The sequence below is a fragment of the Nicotiana tomentosiformis genome, chromosome 5 (assembly GCF_000390325.3).
Source record: "Nicotiana tomentosiformis chromosome 5, ASM39032v3, whole genome shotgun sequence".
NCBI lineage: Eukaryota > Viridiplantae > Streptophyta > Magnoliopsida > Solanales > Solanaceae > Nicotiana > Nicotiana tomentosiformis.
Window position 1 is genome coordinate 127,672,134 of NC_090816.1, and position 16,615 is coordinate 127,688,748.

Sequence of the window (16,615 nt, forward strand, 5' to 3'; positions counted from 1 at the left end):
TGGGTAGAGAGGTTGTTTCCGATAGACCCTCGGCTCCCTCCCTCCAAGAACTCCCACCTTGCTCTTAGTTGAAAGTGGAGAGTGCTCACCACTAGAGCAACCCGCTCTTATCATTTGATGTACATTATATTCACACAATAACATGGCATATATGTTTATAAATATACTATAAGGATGTTGAAGCAAACACGCGACGCTAAAAATCTTAAACATGTGTTGACATATCCCATTCCCTGCTATGTTGAGCCAAAATTGTGAATCATCTATTGCGGAAGAAATAAACTAGATATTTTAGTTGTTTGCTTCCTACTAGTTGCTTCTCATCACTTTATATAATATATGGAATATTTGGAATATCAAGAATTATGGCCCTTACGAATATTGCAATTGTTTGATGCTAAGGATGTTAATATCTTAATTGAGGAGAACCGGCGTAACTGAAACTCTCTGGATGCGTGATTTAAGGTACGTGGTTTAAAAGTTTCTTGCTAGGAATATAATTATTTAATTGCCTTGTGTGTAAAATACCTAATGCTGCTACATCTTAGAAAATTTTCCTAAAATTTTGCCTAATTACGTTTTTACTCTAATAATTATGAGAATTGGGCTAGGTAGTTGGGAAGAATTTGGACAAGGTGTTTGGGTTATTTTAAAGGTATTTTAACGCGCACGCGCGCGCGCGCGCACACACACATATATATATAAAACTTATCTATCCGATTTTAGCTATGTTTTTCTATTTATAGAAAACAACTAAAGTTTCTTACAAAATATATACAAATCAGGTCAAAAGCTACAATTTATATACAACTTGAATATATTGTACAAGATCGGGTTAAAAGCTACAATTTACATACAACTTATATACAATTATATTAGTTGTATATATTTTGTATCTCGTTTATACTTTATACACCAGATATACAAAATATATACAATTTATTTATTTATTCTTCTTCTAGTTTCAATTTAAAATTTCAACCAAAACCAACTCGAATTTTTATTAAATTCTCTTAAAATTGAGATATAAATTTCAAGATATTCCCAATTATTTGCAATAATACCCAATCAAAATAAATAACAATTTCACAAGAACTGATTTTCGAATTCAAACCTTTGAATTATTTTAATGCTTGTCCATGAAGTTGTTAATAGATTAACAAGATTTCCAATTCAATCTGTCCACTTCTAATTTAGAAGCTAAAGAAAAAGGGTTTTGGCAGCAGAACTAGCATTCCCTATTGAATTATTTTATATATAATTAATAAATTATATATCAAATTATAATTAATTTAAAACCTCTCTAATGGAGTAATAAAAATTTTAATATAGTACAGCTAAGTAATAAGTCATATTTTAATTGCTATTGTATGTGGTTAAAATAAGAGCGATTGAAGGAATAACTTTATAAAAGTTAGGTAAAAATTGACTTAATATTTGTCACACCCCTTTTTACCACCCACCAAAGAAAATAAAGTAATTTGTAAAGTTCAAACGGTTTTTAAAATTAAAAGTGACAAAATATTTGTTTAAAAGGGATTTTCTTGGAGTCACCACTTGACATAATCACGGTGTGCCAAGTCACCATTTTAAAAACAATTCTCCCTTAAAAACATATTTGACTCCAAAAAATATAAATGGCTCCCGAGTCCCATGAAAGTCACTGCTGCATATATAATCGGGAATCTTACAGAAATATCCCCAAAAAGTCATAACTTACCAACTTCTAGCCATTAATCATAGACTTACGAAAATTAGCCAAACACATATAAAAATTAATAACCCAAAGAAATAAGGTTCTTTCTCTTTACGAATCACAGACAAAGATCTCCTTCCATATTTTTAAGCGTGATTAGCAATATTAGATACAAGACGGAAAGGAAATTTCATGGATGAGATAGCAAATAAGGTGATAAAATACGAAAAAATATACATACAAGATTCCAAACATATAAGAATTTTTTTTTTTCGATGGGTATGATTGAGATTCATTGAAAACATATAGACGAGTCAATATACAAAATTTGAGAAAGATTGGAGGTGATTTAGTATCAAAATTCATAATTAAAGTCGAGTTTAAAAAATTCTTCTGCGGCACATGTATGTATATCATATGCAAGTATACATGGATATACATGTGATACACATTTGATACAGTATATATATATATATATATATATATATATATATATATATATGTGTGTGATACACAAGTTATTTTTTTCATGTTCATCTTCTACTTCGAATTTTCAATTCAAACCACCTCAAAACTCCACCAAATCATCTCAAAATTGAGATTCAAGCTCCTTAAATTGTACCAAATCTATTCTAATAATACCTGCTCAAAAGAAAGCAAAAAATTGATCTTTTTTTGGCTACAAATAACTAATTGGCTAATATTGATAATATTTGACTAATATTAGTAATATTTTACGAATTGATCAATTTTTGTAATAAATTACTTATAAATGGACATAGTTCGTATTTTCCTTACATAATCTAGTTGGCTTTTAAAAATATTCGAATTGTGGCAAAACACACGAAAAGAAAAATAAACACAAAACATGGTTCGAAGTTGACCATACCTAAATAAAAAGAAATAAAAGGAAAGTACTAAAAATCCTAAACTAACGCTCCCACGATGAGTTTGGTTTTGGCCTCTGTTTACATGTACTATAAGACATTCCCCTTATTAAAATATTTAAAAGATTCTCGGGAATTCCCTAGATAAAACAATAAATTAAGAGACAACCTCACCTCGAATAAAATAAAAAGACCTAAAGTTTGCCTATTCTTTGTCGCCACATAAATCCTATTTTGGCGACTTTTGAAACTTGTGTGGCGACTTGTCTGATTTCTTGTAGTGTTAAAAGACTTCTGAACAGCTTCACAAAAGCAAAACTACAAAAGTCCCAACGAACCGGAAACACCGAACGACAATAAACAACAGCAACGAACTCGAAACAACCTCGCATCAAACTCCATCTTTGAAAACCAGATTCGAAAGAAGAAAGTGATATTTTTTTATATATATTTTCGAGTTTGAAATAGAAACTAGACTAGAGAAAACCCCAAAATTTTGAAAAGTGAACTCCCAGAAGAAGTTTTGAAACCCTAAACCTCTGCCTTTTTCTCTCCCATTTACTGAACCTTCTCTTAATAATGAAAAATTTAACAAGGAAACAAAATATAGAAAAAACTAAAACAGTCAAACCTTTCTATAACAATTTCTTTTGTTCGATTTGGATTTTTTTTTGGCTCTACTATAGTGAAGTGCCATTATAACAGAATAATCAGTCCGAGAAAACCCGACTTTTATAATGAATAACTATTATATAGAGATATTTTTATAAAGAGGTCTGACCGTAAAATGAAAACAGATCATCTTCACAAATTGTTAAACTTAATAAGACATCAATGAAAAGAGCAAGTCACGAGTTACAATCGTTCCTACAACATTGAGTGAACAATTTTGAAGTCAGACAAAAGAGGGTCAGAACCAAAGCTTGGGTTCCCTAAGGGAATAGCCACTGACATAGTTTAAAAGTAGAGGGTCTGTCTTCATATCATTCTTTGAGAACCCTCACTGCAGCATACTTGTTACCCCTTCTAAGATATCCCATAATTATAAGATCGTACATGACAGGCGTAGGCTTCAGGTTAAATTTCTTCAAATCATTTATCATATCATATGCGCCTTTAAAATTGTTCATTCCCACAAACAACTTTATCATCATCTCAATGGTCTCGCAATCTGGCTTGATTTGGTGGCGAAGTATCAATGAATATATTTCATCAACCAAATGGCCATGCTTATAGAATTTACGACATTGATATAGTATGGTATTAACTGTCTCGGACTGTAATGTTTCCTATTAGTCACTCCTAGTGCAGTATCTAACTTATCTGCGTTACAACAGTAGTTAAGAAGCTTATGAAATTGGGAATAAGTTGGAACAAGCTTAAACATATCATGTAAACAGTAGAATTTATGGACAATTTCATCAATACATAAATGTCGCAAGCTAGTTGCATAATAGTAAATGCATTCTGAGATTTTTTCTGTTCCAATATCACTTGTTGCTAACTCACAAAGAATTTTCCACCCCAAGTCTTGGTCCGGCAAGTCATCATAGACGTTGTTCATTGACAAGATATAGAAGATGTTTGCCATACAATACATAGATGAAAATTTTGTTATGTCAGCAGCGTCTAAAAGCATCGAAGCTTCAACACTTCAGTCATATTCACATAGTGCTAACAGATAGTTTTCTAGAATGGCGGATTTATTAATACCATCATAATGTTTAAAATCATTGACGAGTTGTTTTATTTTATCTCGCCTTCCCTTTACAATCCAAAGCAACATGTTGTAGTAAGCTAATCTTGGATGTGAATCAGCATTATTTCCATCTATTATTAGGTCACGGTAAAAGTGAAACTTGTTTAGCATACCAAAATCAATAAAATACTGAAGAATGTGAAGATAGCTCTCCTCTTCTAGTTGGAAACCTTGCTCCTTAATTGATTCAAGAAGTTGACAATCTTTTGAAAACTCACCTATATCGTTGGTGTATCTGGCATTGTGTACGCATTCTCTTATTTGAGCATTGACTTCGTCTACATAATTGGATTGTATTAGAGTATTATACCCTAATCCCAATTTACCAAACATAAAATCAGTCCTCAATACAGTACCGGTAGACTTTTTAGAACATATAGTTGTTGTATACAGTTTTGGCAAATAAATAGCTGAATTAAACTTCAAGGAAAGGGCAGTGGCTGAACGGAATAAAGACACTAGGGTTTTGAATTTGGGCGCAGCCATTCTTCTTGATATTGGAGTGGTAAAGTTTTGTGATAAGAGTGGTGATTTACAACTAGAATTGTGCTTGGGAAGCAAGTTAATTGTGAGAATAACCCTACTTTCTATCTGCATACTATTGTGCGTGAGTGCCTATGTGAGACGTGAATGAAGGTTTATTATCACTTTTATCCCATATCAGAAATTATTTATATTTGGTAGCCAGAAATTTGTATAAAATTTATATAATTTTTGTATATAACATACAAAATATATATATACAAATTTTTTTATATTTTTTTAGCTATTATTTTGAGAGCGGCTATGCAGTGTCATTTTTCTGTGAATGAAAACAAAATAACTAAGTGAGCGTTTGGACGTAGAATTGTAAAATTTTGGAAAAAGGTAAAAAATAATAATAAATCAAGTGAAAATGGTATTTAAAAATTAGTATTGTGTTTGGACGTGAATATAATTTTGGGCTTCTTTTGAATTTTTGTGAGTGATCTGAAGTGAAAAAATTGAAAAATAGTTTTTTTGGAGTTTTTTCAAATTTTCAAAAAATTTCGAAATTTATTTTCTAAGTAAAAATAAAAAATTTCACGGCCTAATACTGATTTCGAAAAAAAAAAAGTAAAAACATTCGAAAAAAGAAATCTTTTTTTTTATGGCCAAACGGCCCTAAGAGTGGACAATGTGTGTTGTATCATGTATGTCTAAATAGAATGATTTATGCCAAAATAAAGTGGAGTGTGTGCGCGCCATTGTATATTGAAAAACAAAAATGACGTGTGTAGTGTGCCATGTTAGTTGGTTAATTGATCTTTTCCATTTCTTTTTCTTTTAAATAAAAATAGCTACGTAGAATACTATACTCATTATCTAAAGTTCAAAAATAAATAAATAACTATATTAAAGAAGTATAACTACTACTCAATATTTAATAAAAATCTACAACTTAAAATCACACTAAACTAATAAGTAAAAATATTTTTTGAAACTTTTCTTTTTATCTTTTGTAAAAATAAAATGTCAAGACTATTTTTGTATTATTTTTAAAACCAAAACTAACTAGACAAAATACCAATAAGCTAAAATAAAAGAAAATATTTTTGTAATTTTAAAGATAAAATAAAGCAAAAAGTAAAAAAATAATTAAAATAGCAATGTTAGGTCTAAAATAAACATCTAAGCTCTAAATAGTATAAAATTTCATGAAGGGTCAAAAATTACATATCTACAATATTTATAAGTAATAATTTATTTAAAACTCAATAAGTTATTTCTTTTTGAATTTATAGTCCCTAAACTCAAAATTTTAACTTCGCCTCTTTGCAGTGGGTAGGTCAAGTACCTACTAGCTAACATTAACATTGAGACCTTTTCAAGGATTCAAAGGCCAACTATTTAAGGAGGTAGTTGGAGGCTAAAGAGAGATTCTTGGAATAATTCCAGTTTGTGAGGTCCATGACTCAACTGGTCCAAAAATCTTATCAACCACAAGATAACATATCAATTTTAATGAAGAAACGTTTCTCCTTTTAAGCCAAGATTTTATTTGCTATTCTCATTATTTGTCATTAATAATTCAACATTGCCTTTAATGATTAGACATTTGAGGATTCTTTGTAGGCCTCGCAAATTTTTCATGCCAAAAACATGTGAATTAGTTCAACTACAGAAATATTCTAACAAAAATTATAAAATGTAATTAATGAAAGATTCGTATTACAAAATGTCCACGCTAACGAGGGTGGGTCAAGTAGGGATGGTAGGTTTCTAGTATGACAAGCTTTTGAATAAGGGGTGCATATGCAGAGGCACAATCAGAGTTTAAAGTTACTGAGTTCGGAATTCTAGTTCTTTAAAATTATTGAGTTCTAAATTAGCAATTTATACATATTTAATAAATTTTTTAAAATAAATATATAGTTTGAACTAAAGTTACTGGGCCGGTCGAACCCGTAATATGTACATTGGCTCCGCCTCTTGTTCACATGCCACCTGAGGCAAAGCCCACGAACATAATTTCACATGATATACGCGCTTTTGAAATTCGATCTGACATAACCCGAAGGACAAATCCGTGTGGGCTCAAAACCAAAACGAAGTCATGAGCTTTAGTCGTGACATCATATTTCTATATTTCGGGTAAAATGTACGGAGTTAAAATAGACCTTATAATAAGTAGTATTTGTGTTAGAATTGAAAAATTGTATGACTCAAAATAAGAATCAACCCAATTTTTAGTTCAAAAGTGGAGTGTGGATGACATTGTTTTAGAGGATGGAAAGGCTACAAATCATTGTCCTCTTTTTTCTGGCATGAAAAAGATAGGAGACAAAAAGGACAAATAGAAAGAAAAGAAAAGTGCACACGAGTCACAATTCCAAAAGTGAAATATTTGCTTGGAATTGAGAGACCATTCGTAAAAAAAAATATTCGATCTAGGCAGAACTGAGTACCAATATTCTTGTGGGATCTGGTCGTTTGCCTCGGCAACTTTGTGCTTAATAATCGAAACGGGTTCCAGTTTGGATATAACTGAGTTAGGGTCTTCACGACCAGTTATGAGATGTTGGTGATGTATTACGAACTCCGTTGTATTTATTGTAATTGCTTTTATTTGTCTCATTGATACCTGTTGTATGTTCACCATGCCTACTTTATGCACTTTCATTATTATTATTGACCTCTAGTAAGTGTCAAGTCGACCCCTCGTCACTACTTCTTCGAGTTTAGACTAGATACTTACTGGGTACGCGTTGTTCTTTGTACTCACGCTACACTTCTGCACTAATGTGCACGTGCTAAGACAGGTTCCACCAATGGTCACACAGGCGCGTAGCCGATCATCTACGGAGACTTAGGGGTGAGCTTCTTGCCTTCCTACGATCCGCGACACCGGAGTCTCCTTACATCTTATTTACTATTCCTGTCTATTACTTTCGGACAGTAGTTTTAGTAGTTTTGTATATTCTCTAGATTTCTCATGTACTTGTGACGCCGGATTTTGGGGATTTGTTGAACTTATGTACTGTTGTACTTGCCATTTTTATCACCGCAGACTATGTACTTATTATGTTGATATTTTGTTTGAAAAGACTTATCACAGTTGCATAAAATCTAATGTAATTAAAAATATGTTAAAAAGGGATAAATAAATAGTAGTTTCGTTTATGGGCTTGCCTAACGGTGGCATTAGGTGCAGTCTCGACCTAGTACGGAATTGGGTCATGACAGCTTGGTGTCAGAGCCTTGGGTTCACATAGGTCTCACGAGTCAGTGCGAGATGTAAGTTAAGAAAAAAGAAATAACCCAAGATAGATTACGTGAAATATTGATCTGAGAATGGGCCAACGAGTAGTTAGTAATTGATTCAGGAAGAGCCTTGTTATGGCTAAATAGGAGGTTACAAACGAGTCAGCAGATCATGCTAGATAAACATAGTAAAACCCAATATAGTGAATTCAGCCTCGCAGTAATGTCATTGTAATACTTGATAAATATTCAGATAGGAGTTGGGGTAGTTAAAGGTACCATATGAGTATTACGGGAATAAAAGAGCGTGCCACTGGGAAGACAGTCAAAATATCAGTTCAGAAGCAACCCTACAAGCACAAGGGCATGGAAGTAAGTATCTACGGATAATTATAGTAGTGAGACAAAATGATCAAATGTACCCCAAATAAAAAAAAGAAAGACCAAATGATCCTTAAAAGTATAGGAGTTACTATTTTGGTCCTTGATAAATGATATATAAAATATAATCTTTTTTCGTATATATATAGTTGATACTTTTATCCTAAGCCTTAAAACTTACTCTTCCATAAAAAAAATCGTTAAATATAACTAGACCATAATAAGGGCAAATATGGCCCATTTTGATCACAATAAGGGCATATTTGACCCATTTAATAAGAGAAAACAAATGCAAACCATTTCACATACGAGTTTAAGTTATATACAACATCAACATAAGAAATTTTTACATTGTCATACCACCTTTATTTATTATATCGAGTAACTTATTTTATCTTAAATATATAAATAAAAAAATCGCTAAATATAGCTAGACCATAATAAGGACATATACGGCCCATTTTGATCACAATAAGAGCACATTTGATCCATTTATAAGAGAGCAAATCCACCCCATTTCACATACGAGTTTAAGTTATATACAACATCAGCGTAAGAAATTTTTACACTATGAGACTACATTAATTTATTATATCGGGTAACCTATTTTATCTTAAATATATAAATTTCACACTTTTAAGAAGACTTGCCCATCGAAAAATTTTACACTGTCAGACTATATTTATTTATTATATTGGGTAAATTATTTTATCTTAAATATTTAAATTTCACACTTTTTAAGAAGACTTGTCCATCGATATTATTTGAGTTACTTGGGTAGTTAATTTTTTTTTTCTTATGCTGACAATATATATAACTTGAATTCTTCAAATAATTATGACAAATTTGAAGCTTTTCCATTAATAGGAAAAATAAAACAACAAATAAACTAATGTCCGTATCTAGGAACAAGTACGACCATTCGAGTTTCATCAAAATACAACCGACACACCCCTAACTTTTGTTGTCACTCGAAAATATCTTTACCCTTTTTTTACAACTTATTTACCAAATTACCACTCACCCACCAAATTCTACACCTACTCGTTAGCAAAATCTACCCCCAAGAATCTTACATCATATATAAATGATCCTAAACCCAATTTCAGATCTCCTCCTCCCATAGATCCTCTTTTTCTCTATTTACAGATACAGAAAAAGTTGTCATCTTTTTTTATAAAGAGAAAAAGAGGAATCAAGAATTCAGAAAATGGCTTTATCAAACACCTTATCATTGTCATCATCAAAATCCCTTGTTCAATCTCACCTTCTCCACAATCCCTCCTTACCCCAGCCTCGTATTCCCGTTTTTCACAACCCCCAACATGGGCGGCGCCACCCCATCTCCGCCGTACACGCGGCGGAGCCCGCCAAAACAGCAACTGCTTCACAGCCGTTGAAAAAAACCCAATGGAGCATTGATTCTTGGAAAAGCAAAAAGGCTTTGCAATTACCTGAATACCCAGATGAAAAAGAACTTGAATCTGTGCTTGAAACTCTTGAATCTAATCCTCCACTTGTGTTTGCTGGTGAAGCTAGGAATTTAGAAGAGAGACTTGGTGAAGCTGCTTTAGGAAAAGCTTTTTTATTACAAGGTGGTGATTGTGCTGAGAGTTTTAAGGAATTTAATGCTAATAATATTCGTGATACTTTTAGGATTCTTCTTCAGATGAGTGTTGTTCTTATGTTTGGTGGTCAAGTTCCTGTGATTAAGGTAATCAAGATTCAATTTTTATGCCTCTTAAATTCAATTTATTAGCTGAAATGTGTGTTTTTCTGTTGCTTAAGCTAACCAAGATTGAATTTTTATAACTCTTGTATTCTAATTCTGTGTTATGATTAGCTAAAATGTGTGTTTTTCTGTTGTTTAAGATTACCAAGATTAAATTTTATGACTCTTGCATTCTAATTCTGTGTTATGATTGGCTAAATGTGCGTTTCTGTTGCTTAGTGTAACCAGTATTCAATTTTTATGACTCTTAATACTCAAATTCTGTGTTTTAATTGGCCAAAATGTGGGTTCTTCTGTTTCTTAGTTCTCATTTTTTGGATCTGTGTGGATATGGTGGCTATTGTGTTTGCACTCATTTTCTTTTTAAAATGTCATAGAGTAATTTCATTTTTGGATGTTCCAAAATGTTTGACACTGTTCTATTGCTATGCAATTTTTATAACTTTCAAGAGTTTAATTCATTAAGCTATTCAAATTTTAAGCTTTGAGACGAGGTTCTTTGTAGAGCTATTTCAACCAATATTTCAGTATTTCCATCCCTATATTTTAATATGATATATAAGCCAAGTGAAAATCTTGAACTCTGTATTTAGCATTTTATGTGAAATGGAACCGAGGGAGTAGGTGTGTATATATATAAATGTAATTATATGTGTGTCTGCGTGTGTGAGTATGTAGGTAGTGTGGGTGCGTTATGTTTGTAAATATTTGTTATCGTGTGGTGTGTGTTTGTTATGTTTGTAAATATTTGTTATCGTGTGGTGTGTGTTTGTTATGTGTATGTGTATACAGATACACATAATGTGTATATGTAGAATATATTTGCTTTAGTCAAGTGTCTGAGTTAATAATTGTAGAATATCTGGTTACTTGAATTGGTATGATGACGATCATTACAATGAGCTTCTTGATAGAAAAAAGATAATGAAATTAAGCTTAAATTGTTACATGGTTAATTATAGGTTGGAAGAATGGCGGGTCAGTTTGCGAAACCAAGATCAGATCCGTTTGAGGAGATTGATGGAGTGAAGCTGCCAAGTTACAAGGGTGATAACATTAATGGCGATACATTTGATGAGAAGTCAAGAATTCCAGACCCTCATAGGCTTATTAGGGCTTACATGCAATCTGCTGCGACTCTTAACCTTCTTAGGGCTTTTGCTACTGGAGGTTATGCTGCAATGCAGAGGGTCACCGAATGGAATCTTGATTTTGTGGAGAACAGTGAGCAAGGAGATAGGTATGAAAACTGTAATCTTTAAGTTTATGGCAGATTCTCTTCTTCAGCAGTTAATCTTGTTTTACGTGACTACCGAATGTCTTTCTGAGATGAAAATTGGAAAGAGTTCCATGGTTATGCTTGGTCTATAGCACTGCAACTTTATATCATTTTAATGACTTCTCAATTGGACTTGGGCCTGAAGTCAAGGGCGGAGATAGAAGCTCATATACAAGTTCGGCCGAACCCAATAGCTTCTGGTCAAACAATGTATTTGTGTCAGGAAATTTATTAAGTAATGTACAAATTTTAAATTTAGAACTCAGTTATTAGCACTTGAAGTCGTCGTTCTAAAATGCAGAACCCATAAGTAGAAATCCCGGCTCCGCCACTGGCCAAATCTGCCAAGTTTTTACCTTTACTACTTCAAGTGTCTATTTCAATTGCATATTCTGCAGTGTAGATTGGGTTAGTGAAGACGATGTTAAGTCTAATATGTTTATATTGGGGAATATTTTGCAGGTATCAAGAACTAGCTCACAGAGTCGATGAAGCCTTGGGATTCATGGCTGCTGCTGGACTCACAGTAGACCACCCTATCATGGCAACAACTGATTTTTGGACATCTCACGAGTGCTTGCTTCTTCCTTATGAACAAGCACTTACAAGGGAGGATTCAACTTCTGGTCTTTTCTATGATTGTTCCGCTCACATGATTTGGGTTGGGGAACGAACCAGGCAACTTGACGGTGCTCATGTTGAGTTCTTGAGAGGAGTAGCAAACCCACTTGGCATAAAGGTATGCATAGCTTAAAGCAGTTTCAGACATCCAGTGCAATATGCTAATAGAAGTATTACTAATTTACTCTGTTCGTTGCAAAGCAAGTAGGTAAGAATGAAGTAAAATGCAGTGGAGGAAGCAGAATTTTAGAACTAATGCATTAGTTCTAATTTTTTTTTTCCATTTCAAAAAAGAAGTTCTGAATTAATGCATCTCCAATTCTCCACTATTTTACGTTCCTGTAAAAAATAAATTATGCATCTCCGTTGAAGTTCCTTTTGTTTTAATCACTTCCTCTTATTTATCCCATTGACAATTGTGAAGTGTAATGTTGCCTGCTAGTGTTATTGTTGGAAATTCTCGCACAAAGCAATATTTGTACTAGTAGATAAAATGAGGGACCATTTGTTTGATTTATAAATGTTTGTAGCTGAAATTGATCAATAAAGTTAATCTTACTGAATAACTGAAGCACCCATACGCTTTCCTTTCAAACTGTGCTTGAATATACGTGGTGACCGAAAATATAAGCCATGAATATGATCTCTTTAGTTATTCTGATGTCTTTATCTAAGCATCATTTGATGTTTACGTCTCCCGTAATATTAATAAAAATGGAGTTGCCTGTTTATATATGTATAAGTTGCCTGAAGATGGAAATTTATTGCAGGTGAGCCAAAAGATGGATCCAAATGAGCTCGTTAAACTCATTGACATCCTGAACCCAACCAATAAGCCCGGAAGAATTACTGTAATTGTGAGAATGGGTGCTGAGAATATGAGAGTGAAGCTTTGCCACTTGATCAGGGCAGTTCGAGGAGCTGGACAGATTGTTACCTGGGTTTGTGACCCGATGCACGGCAACACCATAAAGGCACCATGCGGACTCAAAACCCGTGCTTTCGATTCAATCCTGGTAAGTTTCATCTGTGGCATTTTCTCATTCTGATTCTTGGGTAGAGTTTAAAGCCTGTATCTGAATATCATATTGTACTAAACTGGCAGGCTGAGGTCCGAGCTTTCTTCGATGTGCATGAGCAAGAAGGGAGCCACCCTGGTGGTATCCATCTAGAAATGACAGGGCAAAATGTGACTGAATGCATTGGCGGATCACGAACAGTAACCTACGACGATTTGGGCTCTCGCTACCACACACATTGTGACCCAAGATTGAACGCTTCTCAATCTCTAGAACTTTCCTTCATCGTAGCTGAACGACTAAGAAAACGAAGAATGGCCTCTCAACGTCTGTAGGCTTTCTCTAATTTACCCGTATTTTAGTCTGCATTCTTGTTCTGTTGGTATCCAATAAACTCAGTTACCAGCCATCCACTCAAAACTTATATGTGGTCTCGGGGCGTCTGTGCTTCTGTTTGGAACCAAAGTTTCTAAGTTAAAACATGGGCAGAGCAACTTGCCAAATGAGGTAAATAGGTTTCCTACAGAGATCAATGTGGAAGTGAACAGCATGTAAAATTAGTCCGAGTTGTCCGGTAGCCATTCTGTTTATTAAAATTAGTTTGGACTGTAAGTTTAGGGTATAAGTGGGTTCAGTATTTCTCCTTTTCTTGATGTATGGATTTTATTTTGATATGTTTTGCAGTAGAGTCTAAAGTGTTTGCCTACCGTCTTGCCAGTTTTGCTTATTTCATAATTTCTTATCCATCCTATAATGGCATTTTCCTGGATATGTGGAAGTACATAACCTGCAGGGAACAACAACCCAATATAATTTCACTAGTGGGGTCTGGGGAGGGTAGTGTGTACGCAGACCTTACCCCTACTCTGGGGTATAGAGGCTGTTTCCGATAGTCCTAAATTACGAATAAGAGCTATCAACTAAGGGTCTTTTATTTTGCATTAAAGTATTGGTTAGTGGTCAATGAAGTGGGTGATTATGAATGGAAGACTAATGGCTTGTTTTGCCAAGCATCTTCAAGGTCAAGAGCACAAAAAAAGTATTTTTTTTTGTTTTCAAAGTTGAAGTGTTTGGTCAAGCTTTTAGAAGAAAAAATATATTTTTAAGCAGAAGCATATGTTAAATATGGCAAGAATTGATACTATGTAAATATGAAAAGATACACAAATCCCTGTAATCACATAGATCCCTGTAATTATGTAATTAGGAGATTTTGTAGGCTTATAATTGTAGTCTTTCCTTATTTGTATTCCCGTCAAAGGTTATTTAAACCCAATAGCTTGAGGGAATAATCAAGCACTTTATTCACCATCTTTGTTCTCTTCTTTTTCATGGTATCAAAGCTAGGGTTTTTTAGTCCCTGCTCCATCTTATTTTTCTTCCTTGAATTAAAAGATTATAGAAGAACCAGATCCTCCTTGGTCGACTCTTCAGTTTTCTCTATTTCTTCCTATATCTCTTGTTTTTGTAGTTACTCTCACCCACTACTTTCAGCAGTTCCTATGTAATAAATACAACAATGGGAGATGATAAAGCAGTTGAAAATCAAATTACTGGAAAGTCGATTTTTTCCTCTTCACCATCTCCAACAATTACTACTTGTTTTGTTTATGAGCTTACCCCGGGAAAAGACAAACTTCAGCAAAAGGCTATCAAATGTGTCTTTTTAGGGTACTCTCGTCTACAAAAAGGATACAAATGCTTTGATTCCTCTAAAAATAGGTACTTAATCTCAGCAGATGTTACCTTTTTTGAGACTTCCCCGTATTTTTCTCCCAATTCATTAAATCAGAAGGCCATATCCACAGTTCTTCCAGTTCTAACCTTTTCGCCTCCAACTCCAGCTACAACTTCACCACTCCAAGTCTATTCTAGACGCCCTCGACCTAATTCTCAACCCACTAATTCAGTTGATGCTTCTGATCCTAATGCAGGTACACAAAGCCCACCGGGTGACTCATTGTCTTCTCCAGCAATGTCTCATGCTTCGGTTGAGCACTCATCAGATGTCATTGATCTCCCCATTGCTCTCCGAAAAGGTACTAGAACTACTGCCAATCAAACTCCCACATATACCTTTTTAAGTTATCATCGTTTATCACCTTCATATCATGCCTTTATTACTAGCTTATCCACTGTCAAGGTTCCAAAAACTGTGGAAGAAGCGATGGCCCATCCAGGTTGGCGTCAGGCTATGATTGAAGAGATGACTGCCTTGCACGATAATGGTACTTGGGAGATAGTCCCTTTACCTAAGGGGAAAACCACAGTTGGTTGTCGATGGGTGTTTACAATTAAGGTAGTTCCAAACGGAGCGGTTGATCGCCTTAAAGCAAGATTGGTTGCTAAAGGGTATACTCAGGTGTATGGCGTTGATTATGGGGATACTTTTTCACCAGTTGCAAAGATGGTATCTGCCCGTCTTCTTATCTCTTTGGCAACGATGAATCATTGGCCTCTTTTTCAGTTGGACATTAAGAATGCATTCCTTCATGGAGAACTTGTTGAAGAAGTATATATGGAGCAACCACCAGGGTTTGTTGCTCAGGGGGAGTCTGGATTAGTCTGTCGACTTCGTCGATCTCTTTATGGTCTCAAGCAGTTTCCTAGGGCATGGTTTGGCCGTTTCCGAACTGTTGTCTAACAATTTGGAATGATCCGAACAAAAGCTGATCATTCAGTATTCTATAAGCATTCATCTCATGGCAAATGTATTTTTCTAATTGTTTATGTTGATGATATTGTCATCACAGGTGATGATCATGAAGGTATTATCCAACTTAAGAGGCATCTTTCAAGTCAATTCCAGACTTAGGATCTGGGCAAACTAAAATATTTTCTAGGCATTGAGGTGGCACAATCTGGCAGCGGCATTGTCATCTCACAAAGGAAGTATGCCTTAGATATTTTGGAAGACACCGGTATGTTGAACTGTAAACCTGTGGACAGTCCCATGGATCCAAATACTAAACTTGTTCCGGGACAAGGGAAGCCTCTAAAAGATCCAGGAAGATATCGGAGACTTGTTGGCAAACTCAACTATCTTACGATCACGAGACCTGACATCTCATTTGCTGTAAGTGTGGTTAGACAGTTTCTCCAGTCACCTTGTGACAGTCACTGGGATGCAGCAATTCGCATCCTAAGATATGTCAAAGGTTCTTTGAGACAAAGTTTATTGTATGAAAACAAGGGATATGCAGACATTGTTGGGTATTCTGATGCAGATTGGGCAGGTTCTCCTTCTGATAGACGTTCCACTTCAGGTTATTGTATTTTAATTGGAGGCAACCTAATATCCTAGAAAAGTAAAAAGCAAGATGTGGTAGCTAGGTTAAGTGCAGAGGCAGAATATCGGGCTATGGCATTGGCTACTTGCGAGCTTATATGGCTAAGGCAACTTCTACAGGAGTTAAAGATTGGAGGGGACGAGCCAATGAAATTGATTTGTGATAATCAAGCCGCATTATATATCACTTCAAATCCAGTATTTCATGAAAGAACGAAGTATATTGAAG

At 34.4% G+C, this 16,615-nt stretch overlaps 2 protein-coding genes across 2 annotated transcripts in view; both read left to right on the forward strand.

The window, feature by feature from the left end:
- Nucleotides 1–13,803, forward strand: part of LOC104099044 (phospho-2-dehydro-3-deoxyheptonate aldolase 2, chloroplastic) — a 50,008-nt gene extending 36,205 nt beyond the window's left edge. The window contains exons 2-6 of the mRNA XM_009605919.4: nucleotides 9,608–10,160; nucleotides 11,141–11,418; nucleotides 11,920–12,196; nucleotides 12,849–13,094; nucleotides 13,184–13,803. Of these exons, the coding sequence (XP_009604214.1) occupies nucleotides 9,657–10,160; nucleotides 11,141–11,418; nucleotides 11,920–12,196; nucleotides 12,849–13,094; nucleotides 13,184–13,432 (1,554 nt within the window). The 5' untranslated portion in view covers nucleotides 9,608–9,656 and the 3' untranslated portion in view covers nucleotides 13,433–13,803. The remainder of the gene's footprint in view (nucleotides 1–9,607; nucleotides 10,161–11,140; nucleotides 11,419–11,919; nucleotides 12,197–12,848; nucleotides 13,095–13,183) is intronic.
- Nucleotides 13,804–15,750: 1,947 nt separating this feature from the next.
- Nucleotides 15,751–16,401, forward strand: LOC138893137 (uncharacterized mitochondrial protein AtMg00810-like). The gene is made up of 2 exons (XM_070176909.1): nucleotides 15,751–15,865; nucleotides 15,941–16,401. The coding sequence occupies exons 1-2, from the start codon at nucleotides 15,751–15,753 to the stop codon at nucleotides 16,399–16,401; spliced, it is 576 nt and encodes a 191-aa protein (XP_070033010.1).
- The last annotated feature ends 214 nt before the right edge of the window (nucleotides 16,402–16,615 follow it).